The sequence below is a fragment of the Protopterus annectens genome, chromosome 5.part0 (genome assembly GCF_019279795.1).
Source record: "Protopterus annectens isolate FY-2018-M chromosome 5.part0, PAN1.0, whole genome shotgun sequence".
NCBI lineage: Eukaryota > Metazoa > Chordata > Ceratodontiformes > Protopteridae > Protopterus > Protopterus annectens.
In genome coordinates this window covers 1356739061-1356752123 of record NC_056735.1, presented here as the reverse complement: position 1 = coordinate 1356752123, position 13063 = coordinate 1356739061, and the positions used below count along the sequence as shown (strand labels likewise).

Below are 13063 nucleotides of genomic sequence, written 5' to 3'. Positions count from 1 at the left end.
GAAGGACATGCAGACTCCACACAGACGGCACCCAGCTGAGAATCGAACCAGAGAACCTCTTGCTGTGTGGCGACAACGCTACCACTGCACCACTGCGCCATCCAGTTTTAGTCTGTTAGTCATAAAATTTGTGGTTTTCTGAATTTTTATGGCAAATCAATGAGGATTGAATTCACTTAATAATGACCAGCATTTGACTTTCAGATTTTATATCCTTCAGAAAATATATGATAACACAATACTTTTATTCTAGCAACTTTCTAAGTTTATGAGAGCAATATTTAAAATTTGTCCCTATTTTTGGTGCTTTGTCCCAAATTATTTTTAGCTTTGTCCAGATTTTTTGTGGTAAGAGGTTGAGAGGTATGATCATTACTCTACAAATGAAAGACTGTCCATACCATCTTACTCTTCACTTTTAATTCTTACTCAAAGTTCCCTTGACCTAAGAAAATGCATGATTAGTGAGAGGCAGTGTAAACCTATTTCATTCTATCTGTGGGAAGGTGTGGGGCCAACCATTTGTAACAGACAAACATACAAGCATTAGCATCCCACTCACATTTGATTATAGATATGATGGCAGGATCAACTATATTATTAGCTGATATACGCAGTCACCTCTGGTGATATGAGCAAATGGCATGCAAACCCACTGCATCCAAACCTCATTCTTTGCCTTGCAGATGGTGAGCTCAGATTTTGGATTCATACAATCTGTTTGATCTGAACCTGACTGGGATTGGAATACATGGGTCACCCAGGCATCAAGCGCTCACTGCTGAATACCATCTCCCAGCCTGGTTTCATGGATAGGTCTGGTATCCCTATTTCAAATTTAACTATTGTTTACATGAGCATCATGAATGTTGACATTTCACTTTCTCTGGCTTACAGCCAGATCATGTAAAATGGGGAACTTGATAGAGTAATGGATCACCCATGCCAATATCCCATTACTTGGTTGTCTCTTCCCCAGTTACTACAAAACACTGTTCAAACCTGTCACTAAATGCAACATTTTCTCCTTCTTCTTTACATAATCACACAGACTTTAATTTAATTTAAAACTTTTATTTCAAATTTTGCAACAAAGACATTGACAGCCATTCTCTAAAACAAAAACTCGGCATATTGGAAACAGACAGCATAAGTAAAACAGTAAATTTCCCTTCCCTTGGAACTCTTGCTTATTTAAAGTGCATCTGGTAAGCCATTAAACTACAATAGACATCCTGAGATTCATAGTCAAATTGCATATAGAAAAGCACCAATGAGAAACATAGAGAAGCACTAATGAGCAACTATGTGAAGGTTGCAAGCATTCGGGGCAATGTGTAATACATTTGCTAACAGACTGAAACAATTGGATGAAGGTATCCTTTTTCAGAAGCAGCAGTGACCACTATCTAGTGAAATGACTTGATAACAGTCACACAGAATAGTTCATAGTTTAGTACTAAGCTAACTGCCCTTGCGAGACATTTTAAGCCTAGCCAATTATCCCTTGTGAGACTCAAATCCTGCACCTTGTGTTTGTGTTTGTAAGGCAAACACCTTAGCCATTAAGAAGACAAATAAAGGCTGAAAAAATTAACCCTACATTACAGAAAGTAGTTCATGAATAGCTCATAGTCTTACCCATCTGCACACAGTGCCAACCACTGTTGTAACCCAACACAGTGCATTTCACTTATACTATGCCTGCAAAATCAAGCTAAATTAAAAATGTATTCATAGTTAAAATAGTAACAGTAAGCATGTAGGCTTCACATTTTCCAGTTTACTCAAAACCAAATAATAAACATCTGTCTACAGTCAACTAAACATGGAAATAAAGGATTGGACCCTAGGAACATAGCTTATATGATGTGGCTGCTATTTTACTGTGACTACTGCCTTATATACAAACACACACACACACACACACACACACACACACACACACACACACACACACACACACACAGATGTGACTATCAATTACAGCCTTTTGTATGACTATGTACACTTCAGATGTTTACTTGCAATCCAATGAATGAAGATATTAATAAATAATGACTTGGAAATGCATTTCAGCATGCTGCTGTAAGAACCATACAGTGCAGTCCATTGTACTTTCGATATCTTCCAACCAATTAACTAAAGAATCAAATTAAATGACCCTAAAATATGGAAGAGATTTTAAATATTTTAAATATTCCTCTCATATACTCAGAAAATTGTTAGTGTAACAGATTTTTATTAGCAGATGTTTTCTGAAAGACATAAATTCTGAAACTCACATGTGCATCATCATTATTTAGTAAGTGCTATTCAGAACACTTTAACATATGTGGCAAATTATGGACAGTTAAGAAATTTGCCCTCTGCACACATACGCACTCACAATCACTTGTATGACTGTACACTTCAGATATCTGTTTGAGAATGAATGAATAAATAAAAAGTAATGGTCCAGAGATTTAAATTAGAACTGTACAGTACAACCAACTGCCCCTCCCTCCTATCCCATCTCAGATCAGAGAAAATACCTAATATCACAAAAAAAATATATCCAGCCGACACAGCAGAAATTTCACTAGAACACACGTTTATTAAAATAACTATTAAAACTACAGAAAAACAATAAAAAGATGAATGCTTTCACTCATATCACAGGTGCTTCCTCAGATCTAATATACAGAATTTAAAGTATTCCTTAAGAACTGACTTTTAAATCTTGGAGGGGTAAAGCCCTAGATCTCAGCACAGGTCTTAAAGGTACAAAATCATTTAAATGTTTCCCACAGTCAGCATGCAGTTCTAAAATCCATTTTGTCTCTATACATTCAGTCTTAGTTTTAATGTCACCTCTTCTAATACTAGGTTTAATCTACTCCAGTACCAGAAACATAGATCTACAGGTAGAATCAGTAACTACAACATGCCTAGTACAGGCATTTCTAACATCTTTCTTGAAATATCATTATTATGCTCACGTATCCTGTCCCGTAGGGCTCTAATCGTTTTACCAACATAACATTCACTACATTTGAACTTTTACAGTCTGCATAAAAGTTAAACTGATAAATACATCCAGTCACATATTCATGTAACTGTTACAACTATTCACATACTTACACATGTTAACAAGATATGCATGGATATGTCCCCTTTCTGACTTGATAGTAATTCATTCTTACTCCTTCAGGTTTATAATACAATACCTGTTTCAAGGACTGACTGTTCTTAAAACAAAAATTAAGAGTATCACCCAAAAAGTTTTAGTATTTCTTATCAGCAGTGAGAATATACTACTTCTTCTTCACTATATCACAGACAGCGCCACCATTATTACAACAGGTAAGGGGAAACCTAGCCTTATTCATGTCTGCATTGGGTATCGATACAATATCATTAGTTCTATTAAGAAAAGTAAGGTCTGGTAGATTCAAACCTACATCTCAACCCTTCCTTCTGTGCTAAATCACTATCTTCTTCTGTATAGCCCTTTAATAGAAAATCATTTTTCTGCTGGGCAAAAGATCTCAACATGTCACCATCATCATAGCATTACCTAGATAACCTAAAAAACTGTCCTTCTAACACATTTCTGTGTATAAAACATGGGTCCATGCTTCATCTATGTAAAATATTCACTTTCTTGCAAGGCTTCTTATATAAAATCATACTCTGACCTGTGTGAGTTTTATAGATAGCAAGATCCAAAAAATCTATCATTTCATTTGAGTACTTCAGAGTAAAACTAAGAAAGCTAGTAGCATTCTGTAAATACTCCACAAAATCTGTCAGCGTATCTTGTGGACCTGTCTAAATAAAAAAGACATCATCCAGAAAGTGAGTATAAAAGGGGATGAACCGGTTAAAAATATTCTGGTCAGCCAACACATACAGAGATTCCCAATAAACCAAGAATAAGTTAACATAGCTATTGGCACATATTGTGCCCATGGCAACTCCAACTTTCTGTAAATAAAGCTGATCATCAAATACAAATACATTATGCTCTAATATAATCGCAAGTAAAGTGCATAACAATTGTATCTGTGCAGTACTATATCCTGAATGATCAGACAGAAAAAGTCTAACAAAGATAATACCATTGTCATTAGGAATCACTGTGAACAGTGACATCAGAACCATGGTTACAAGAAAAAAATTAGTTCCATTAAAGTTGGTTGACCAATTATACAACAACAAAAGGAAATGCGTTGTGTCGTTCAGTACAATTGCTACTTTATCAGCCACTGGATGTAAGTTTTTCTCAACAAAAATAGAAAGCAGTTCAGCAACTCCCCCATGACCCGAAACATGTGGTCTCATGGGTGGGTCTCTTAAACACTTATTCACTTTTGGGAGGCCAAAAATAATCGGTATAGTGGGATACTTAACTAAAAAATATTCATCTGTATGTATCTCCCAATCTCCCAATGGTGCCTTCCATAAGCAATTTGTGTAAACTCACCTGTATATCATTCAAAAGTACATTAACATCTACATTAATAAGTTTCTGGTAAGTAGAGACATCACTCATCATACTAGTCATACTCGCTAAATATTTGTCAGTGTCCATTAGTACAATCCCACCCCTTTATCAGCTGATCAGACCTGCAAGTGTTCAAATGATATTAATTCATAAACAGAATGAAATTTAGTCTCAGTCAAGTTGTAAAAACGTTTCTTATGTTTGTGACTCAATGCTTCTCTAATATCTTGCTGACACATTCTAAGAAAAGCTTCAGCCAGGGGTGCATTAACTGCAACAAATTGACTAGATTTTTAAATCTGGCTTCTGGGACTGTGTGTTACCATAAATAGATTTTAAAGAACTGTTTCTCACAAAAGGTCTCAAACATAATAAAACTTCACTCAATACTGAACTTTTAGCAGGTATAAAAGACAGTCTGTTATTAAGGACGCTTCCTTGTTCTTCTGTGAGAACAACAGATGAAATGATGAAAATCAAGTCCGTAGAATCTTACTTCAGACTGCAGGTCCTAGATCCAACTGAGTTTGCCCTCAGATTCTCTTTTTTTCCATGCAATTCCCACTGCTGGAGTGATTCCTTTTTTCTGGTCTCTTCCCTGTTATCAGCTCCAAAAAAGGTGACTTCTTAACATCACAAGTAGACCCAGCAAGTTGTACAACATTATCGATAGGTATATCTTATTTGAAAGAGAAACATTTAAAGGAGTGGTACAGTCTTTAGCCAAACTAAGATTCTCAGCATTTGTGGTAACAGAGGAGGGGCTCACAGATAACAAAGTATTTATTTCAGCCAGCAACTTCTTAGTAGCAACATTTGTGTTATTAGGCATATCCTTAACAGAGCGACCTACATGAGCAGATGCCTCATTTTTCGGCCAAGAAAATGTGCGACCTTCTTTAAAATCAGCAAAGTCCCTTAGTAGTTTTCTTCACTTTACATCTTGCAGCCGCTTTTCATAAGTAGCCACATCTACATACAAGTTGTCTAATTTCTGTTTACAGGATGCAGATTTAAGAAAACAGTTAAGCCTATCTTTCTCAGTCGTAACATCTTTCAGCAACTGTATCTCAATAGGATGAAAAAATTTAATGAGTAATTTCATATAATTGAAACTCAGCTAAGATTCATAGCTTGCCATTGTTTTAGAAGCATAGGATATATGTTACCATAAGTAGGCATTTTCACCACACATAGATCTCTAGAAACAACCCTGTGATGTATACATGCTTCTAAATTTAGTCTCTGCCATTGCAGTCTCTTATACTTGTACCATTTATTCTCTATCTTTTTCTGAATCCATGCATAACATTGTTGACATCTGCTTCTGAAACTTCTAAAATAGTCGAGCAGTCCCATCAATTTCAGAGTAAAGGATTACCTTCCATCTTTAGAATGCGGCCAAAACCATCACAGTTTATAGATGTTCCAAGTTCAGGAACATATTCTAATTCAATTACCCATCCTTCTGCCATGCTCTGAATATCAGGACAAACGCAATGTAGAAACAAAACAAGATATGCAGATAAGGCTGGACAAACCACAACTTCAAATAGCACAAAACAAATATATCCAGCTGACAGAAATTTCACTAGAACTCACATTTATTAAAACAACTACTAAAACTACTGAAAAATGATACAAAGATGAGTGCATTCATGCCTATCACAGGTGCTTCATCAAATCTAATACACAAAAGTTAAAACATTGCTTAAGTACTCACTTTTAAATCTGGGCAGGGTAAGGACCAAGATCTCAGCACAGGTCTTAAAGCTACCAAATCATTTAAACCTTTTCCACAGTCAGCATGCAGACCTAAAATCTATTTTGTCTAATATATTTAGAAACTTACCCGAGTATGAAGCTTTGTGTTAGCAACCATTTTCTGAAGAATGTAAAGTCTGAAACTCACATGACTGTCATTATTTCTAACTGCAATCCACAACAATTTGCTAGAAAGCCACATATTTTACAAAGAACATACCAAAATTATTCTCAACTTCAATGATCAAATGCAGAACTAGTTTCAGCAAGGTATGTTTCACAAAACTGATTGTGATGAAACAACATATCTCTTGAGCTGCTTTCCAAAGGTCCCTTCCATGTCATCCATGCTCCTTGGTGAATTAACATTCTAGATATACACAGTGGGGTGATTTTGATAATGATTTAGCCAATGCAACAATTTTCTGGGGGATGTTATTGCACCCCTACTTCATTCTGACAGCTGTCCCCAGTGCCCCACATCCAACGCCAGGTCAACAATTCATTCGAATATCCTAGACAAACTCTGAATTTTGACCAGTGCCAACATGGATCCTAACAGCATCCTGAAGGGGGAGTAGCAGTACTGTCCTGCATCTGTGGGGAGGTTCACTTTGTTCACTTTAAGGCCTACACCTAATTTCTCCTCCCTCCATCCCTCTCTCTGATTACTTAATTGCGTCATGGGCTGGGTATGGAATGGATGTCTGTAACATCTTGCCTCATCTCCATGGAAGCTCAGTCTAGCCCCCACGCTATTCCCTCTTGAACTGCACTCTCTCCTGTACAAACCCCACATAACTACCTCCATCCTGGAATGGGCACACTGTTGTCCATCCCTGCCACCCAAGATCCTAATCGAACACAGATCACAGGGCCATATTCAGAACTTTACCCCTCTACACCACCACAGCGGCATAGTCAATGCAATAATTTTACCTTATATGAGTATTTAGTTTAGACAGTAATAAATTAAGAAAAACATGTCTCCCAGGAGAAACATAAAGAATGCATTATTAGTCCTTGGAATTAATAATTAATGGAGCTAGGATGAAACGTATGCATTTGTATTCAGATGATGATAAAGGAACTGCTTTAGTGAAAACAGAAAAACTTTATGAATTTCATTGCATCGTCTATACTAATACATATGATACCACATGGTTTAACACCTGCAAGCTGATATCATTTTTCTTTTCTCCTGTCCGAGTTTGCATGTCACACTTTCAATTAATAAAGATAAAATTAGATATATCATTAAATGACTGTGTTTGGAACACTGCTTTATCTGTGCCCCATGTATTTAATTAACTGACATGTTTTTAAGTATTTAGTTAATCTATATTAAAAAACTGGTGCATTATTTGACAACTGTGTCTACTATTCTGCCTTTTGTTTCATATTTAGGTATATATGCTCCCAAAAACTAACCATATAAACCTGATATAAGCAGCAGCAATTGTTCAAAATATTTTGTTAAACAACTATGCATAATGTTCTGATTATGGAAAACATCTTTAAGACAGGAGCACCTGTGAAGAGGTCAATGTTTAAGAAATCTGATTCATTTCCTCCCTTTGTAATGATGTTGTGCAGCATAAATACTGAATAGAAATGAACAGTTGCCATGTCAACTGTTCACACTGAGATTAATTACCAGCGAAATAAAAACAAAAATAAACATGGTGACAACATTAAAAGTGTATAAACTGCAGGGCTGTTGCTGTACCAGCTTCAGTGTCTGAGAGATAACATCTGGATCAATATGTTTCTTCTACATACCTAACGTCATTGTTGTGAAACTGAATGCAAATCTGATTCTCAGTAATGCTATGTCAATTTAAGCAAAAATAAATGTGAATGTATGCAGTTTTACTTTGTTACTCCTACACAACTGAGTTACAGTCATTTATAGCAGTTAAGCATTCTGGTTACTTTAGCTGTGAGACATTTGAAGACTGAAATAGTGTGTTTCAAACAATGCAAATTGTGTATTTTAGTGTAAGAGCATGTGTGCCATTTATCAGTGCATTGTGTTCTTTTGTGTTATGTCAGTACAGAAGTAGGCACAGTTTCTGAGAAGCCATCTCATTAAAAGGCTTCAACTTTAAAGTGGTTTGCATAGTCTCATGTTTAGTTCAGATGCTCATTCCAATGTTATGTAATAACAAATGGTATTTAGTAGATATTTTGCTTTCCTTAAGACACATGGAAATTTATCAATGAACACATTTTAGTTTTCATTATAATTCATTTCAGTGATACATAACCCGCATGAGTTAGAAATAATAAAAGGCATATGCAAATAGTCCGCACCATTAGGTCCATCATTTTACCCATTTATTTAGTTTTCTGTTTAAACATATGTTTACTTTGCATGTTCCTGCCATATTAAGCATGCCGTGTAATTCTTTTGCCATTAATCATTCATGTTGAGTTAAAATTTGCCATCCAGTTATTTTATTTCATTTTCCCTTTAAGTTTCTAATGTCAAATATGCTTGAAAAGTAAAAGTGTCATGAAACTTCAGTGACTCAGATAACAGCACTGGTTATGACAAATATTAAATTATTTTAATATGTTATACCAAAACTGTGCTATATGCTAAGCATATGTGCAAACAATATTCACCAGTTTACCACCCAATACTATTCTAGTATTTTCTCCTGACACAATCAATTATAAATTATGTCCATTCAAACATTATAGCAAAAGTACCTAACTGCAATACTATATAAAGCATAAGTGCTATTACTTCAGAAGATGTGTTTCATATTATTTCACTGAGATTATTTTGATACGTGAAACCTTTAAAAATAATTAATTCAAGTAAGTATGTTTCTGGGATATATTACAACATATAACATTGTCTGAAAGTAAGACATATTGAGCAAAACCAAAATAGCCCTTTCAATAATTATTTCAGTAGAACACAATCCAGAATATCTCCCTAAAGGGTATTACCCATACTTGGGTATTTCAGATCCTTTAACTAAAAGCTAAATATTCCACAAAATCACATAGCCTGTGGTATAGTAATGGAATCTACATCAGTTGCAGTATGTCTGATATGCTCCTTTAGGCTATAGAAACTGAGACCTGGGAGGCAAACGAATAAAGGTTTATCTTGGTTGCTAAAGTGGCAATCACTTATAGTGCATATAAGTGCAAATAAGTTATTTAATCAAAATAAGTTTAAAGTATAGCATGTATTACAGCTTTTAAACAGTACACACTGCCACTTTGAGGTATTCCTTTATTAAAGCTATGACAAACAATGCATTTCTTATAATGTGCTAAGAAGCATAGTATCCTTTGAGAAATGTTGAATATACTAAATAAGAAAGTTCGGCATAAGCTGGCTTTGTTTGAGTCAGTTCCTGTCATACAATCTAGTCTATTAATTTTAACAGCCTATCGTTTACAGGGGGAGTACTTTTGCTCATAAAGCAAACATAAATGTCTAATAAACACAGCTTTATGCTTAAAGCATATTCAGATTCTATTTGTATTTCTGAATGGATTTCCCTAATTACATTTATGTACTTTTGTTCTATAAGCTGCAAGTGGAAAATGAATTTAAGTAGCTAGTGGAAAATAAAGTTTTTTACTGGACAGAGTCACTGAAGTTTCCTTCACTTTTATAACTAGTTGTTTTGTCAGCATGAGTGTGACAACAATTAGACGTCCCTGTTTGCCCCATGCCTTTTCTCCTTCACAGTCATTCAATGACAGGCGTAAAAAGAGCTTCATCTTTTCACGAAAGTTCCCATTCTACAAGAACAAGGAACAGACTGAGCAGGAGGACAGTGACGCTGAACGTAAGTAAACCTCTGAACCCACATGAGTGCAAGACAAAGGGGATAAGAGACAGTAGTCATGTGACATGTACATGAAAAGCATATTGTGCCTATGAAAAGGCAGGTCAGTTATTACTACTGTGACCAATGCCAAAATGCAGTCTGGATCCAGTCTGTGCCTCTACATGTAAGATAATGCCCGAGTAAGAATACAAATGCTTCAGGTAGTGGCCTTTATTGGTCTAAGTTTTAAAAGCGCAGTGTCAACATGCTTTATAAAATGCATATTTTATTATATAAACAGTGTCATTTTAGCATTTGTTGTGACTCATTGTGCTTCTGTGTCACTTAACTTCTTCATGTCTGATCTGGAAAGTGGACATATTATTCCAAAGAAGTCATGTATTAATTGTTCTAACTAAATTTTAAAACTGCGAATTGCATATTTTGTTTGAAAGCACTAACCAAGCGAATTGATAATGTATTTGATTCTGATTTTACATATTACTTATTTTCAAATTGAGTTAAAACTCATGTTGGCATCTATACTAATGCAATACAACAAGTATTTATTATATTTTACTGCATTGTACTGTTCATTGTGTTGTGCCAGATATACATGTTTTCTTTTTAGTATATTTACATTCTAATCAAAATTAGTTTTGCCACCACTCAGAAACTGCCTTGGCTTGTATTAAAAACATTTATGAAATTTCAGGCACCTGTTTTCTCAGATGTTAACATTTGCTTTTCATCCTTGACTGTAAAGGTCACTGCCTTTAAACTGATGAGTAATGTGTTCAGCTGCAAGCAATTAGCAGGATGTGCGTGTGTGTTTAAAGGATCCAGATTGCCCATGCAGCATGGTTTGTCATGGTAGTATCCATTTCAACTCCACTGACCTCTTCCTTCCTCTTCTACGGCTGTTCTTCCTCTCTCATTGCTCTCTCTGGGGACTGCTGTGCAGGACTTCCCCGGATTAGTTGACGACGGTTATGGAACAAAGATGCCGAGTAAGTGCTTAGGAATGGTCACCACTGTAACTTCTCACTTTTTTGTTAGTTCTTCCCCTAAGGAACTTTCTCCCAGCATGCACTGATATGATTGTTGTTTTATTTTATTTTATTGTATTCTGCAAACTAGTTATGAATGCACCAATGATTTTTTCATTTATGCTTTGTTATATGCATGGCAACGTACAATGGCACATAGTGTACAAGAGAGGCTCCTTTTTAATTTGGCTGTACCCTCATGTATTGTTTGTTGTATTATCTCAGTTTCATATCTTCTACATCATCAACATGACACTGTGCTGTAGACTATTATCGATTCAACTGAATACGAAGCTACTGTAGTGCATAAAAGGGAAACATCTTATTATGTGTAGTGTAAGCAGTGAAGCTGACATACACTGCTATACTGCATGCTGTTAGCGGCTAATGGCAGACCACAGGTTTATGGCATTATAAAATCTGATATATGACTTCTCAATCACCTACTGTATACAACTTTGTTTAAAACAGACTAGAGAAATACTTCTTTCATAGCAACTAAAGGACTCAAAAATGTTTTTAATAAATTGACTATTGTCTAAATTAAGGGGAAATCTATGTTAAATTACATAGTATATCACCATGTTTTTGTTTTCATATGGTAAAATTCAGCTTCAGTTTGAGGTCTGTGGTTCAAAATATACAAATGCATCAAAACATCCCAATCCTTGCTCCACTACTAAATTTAGAGTGTGTGTGTTCTGTAGCTACTTATGAATTAATGTAATGGTGATAATGCCCAGTCATTTTATTCTTGAATAATGCATACAGATCTCTGTAATCATCCAGACATTGTCGAGATGGTTATTCTCAAGTTTATAAATATTAAGCTAGCATCAGTCAATAGGAATGACAGAGAGAAATGATATATGAAGGGAGACAAAACACTTTTGCACAGACATATAAGAGTGTAAAGCAGACACTGAGATATTCCACTAAAGAGCATTCAATAAGAAATACATGCAAATTAATAAGGAACATGTCCCCTTACCGGGCTGTTAGTGCAAAAGGGATATACAAATTATTTTAAAATAATTACTTTTAATGAGATCTATCTTCTAAACAGATAGAGAACACAGCTGTAACCACATGTGCAGTAGATGTGAAGCAAAAAACATCCCAGACAAAATCCAGATAAACTGCATTTCATTAGCTTTTGAAATCACAGCCATACAGCTATTCTCCTGCAATAATAAAACACATCTGTGTTAAAGTTACATTTTCTAGCTTAGTTAGAGTTTGTTTAGGATATGTAAATGAATTAAATAATCATCTTTCCCTGAAAGATTGCTTTCCTATTACAGCAGTATGTTTTACAGTATATAATTTTCCACACAAAAGTTCATGCCTATTCACTGACAGTATGAGTATGTCAGGTATATGTAAAGAACAGTGGTGTTTGTTTTCTGAGCTATCATGTGTAACTGTGGATGTTGAATAGTTTATCATGCATTGGTCTTTGTTCTGAGCAATGTAAAATATGGATGGCCTACAGTGAATTTAACAATGGCTAGATTTTATCTTCAGGTCTTCTGAGAATCAGTAATTAATCAGGGGATTTTTTTTCCTGAGACTGTAAGTTATTCTTAGCGCATGTAATCTCACATCTCACTTCAAGGAGTCATTATCCCATAGCTAACTATGCCTTTTATTTGAAACTAGCCCCATCATTCAATAATGCCTACAGTAAGCGTACACCGCTCTGAGTCAACAGACAACCACAGACATAACTCACACCTTCTTCTTCCTAATTTTAGTTTTCTTACTGATATTCTTGTAGCTTTAAATATTGACAGGAATTCATAAAGGTTACCACAAAGTGTTGAGTTTATGTACACTTAGTGTAAGCTTTCTGAGTGACAAATAAGCACAAAAAATGTGATAAGAATCTTCTTGAATACATATCATATACACTTAGTGTACATTTACTGTAGGCTTTATTGAATCTGGCCCTAGGT

The 13063-nt window shown here is 35.3% G+C and overlaps 1 protein-coding gene across 13 annotated transcripts in view; it reads left to right on the top strand.

Moving 5' to 3' along the window:
• The window catches only part of DLG2 (discs large MAGUK scaffold protein 2), a 4792098-nt gene that overhangs the window by 4598693 nt on the left and 180342 nt on the right, over positions 1–13063 (top strand). For 10 of the 13 annotated variants that reach the window (XM_044071159.1, XM_044071154.1, XM_044071155.1 and 7 more), the window contains one exon: positions 9975–10074. In XM_044071159.1, coding sequence (XP_043927094.1) covers positions 9975–10074 — 100 coding nt within the window. Of the gene's footprint in view, positions 1–9974; positions 10075–11020; positions 11067–13063 lie in introns of all 13 variants that reach the window. The other 3 variants (XM_044071158.1, XM_044071157.1, XM_044071166.1) reach the window with 1 other exon arrangement.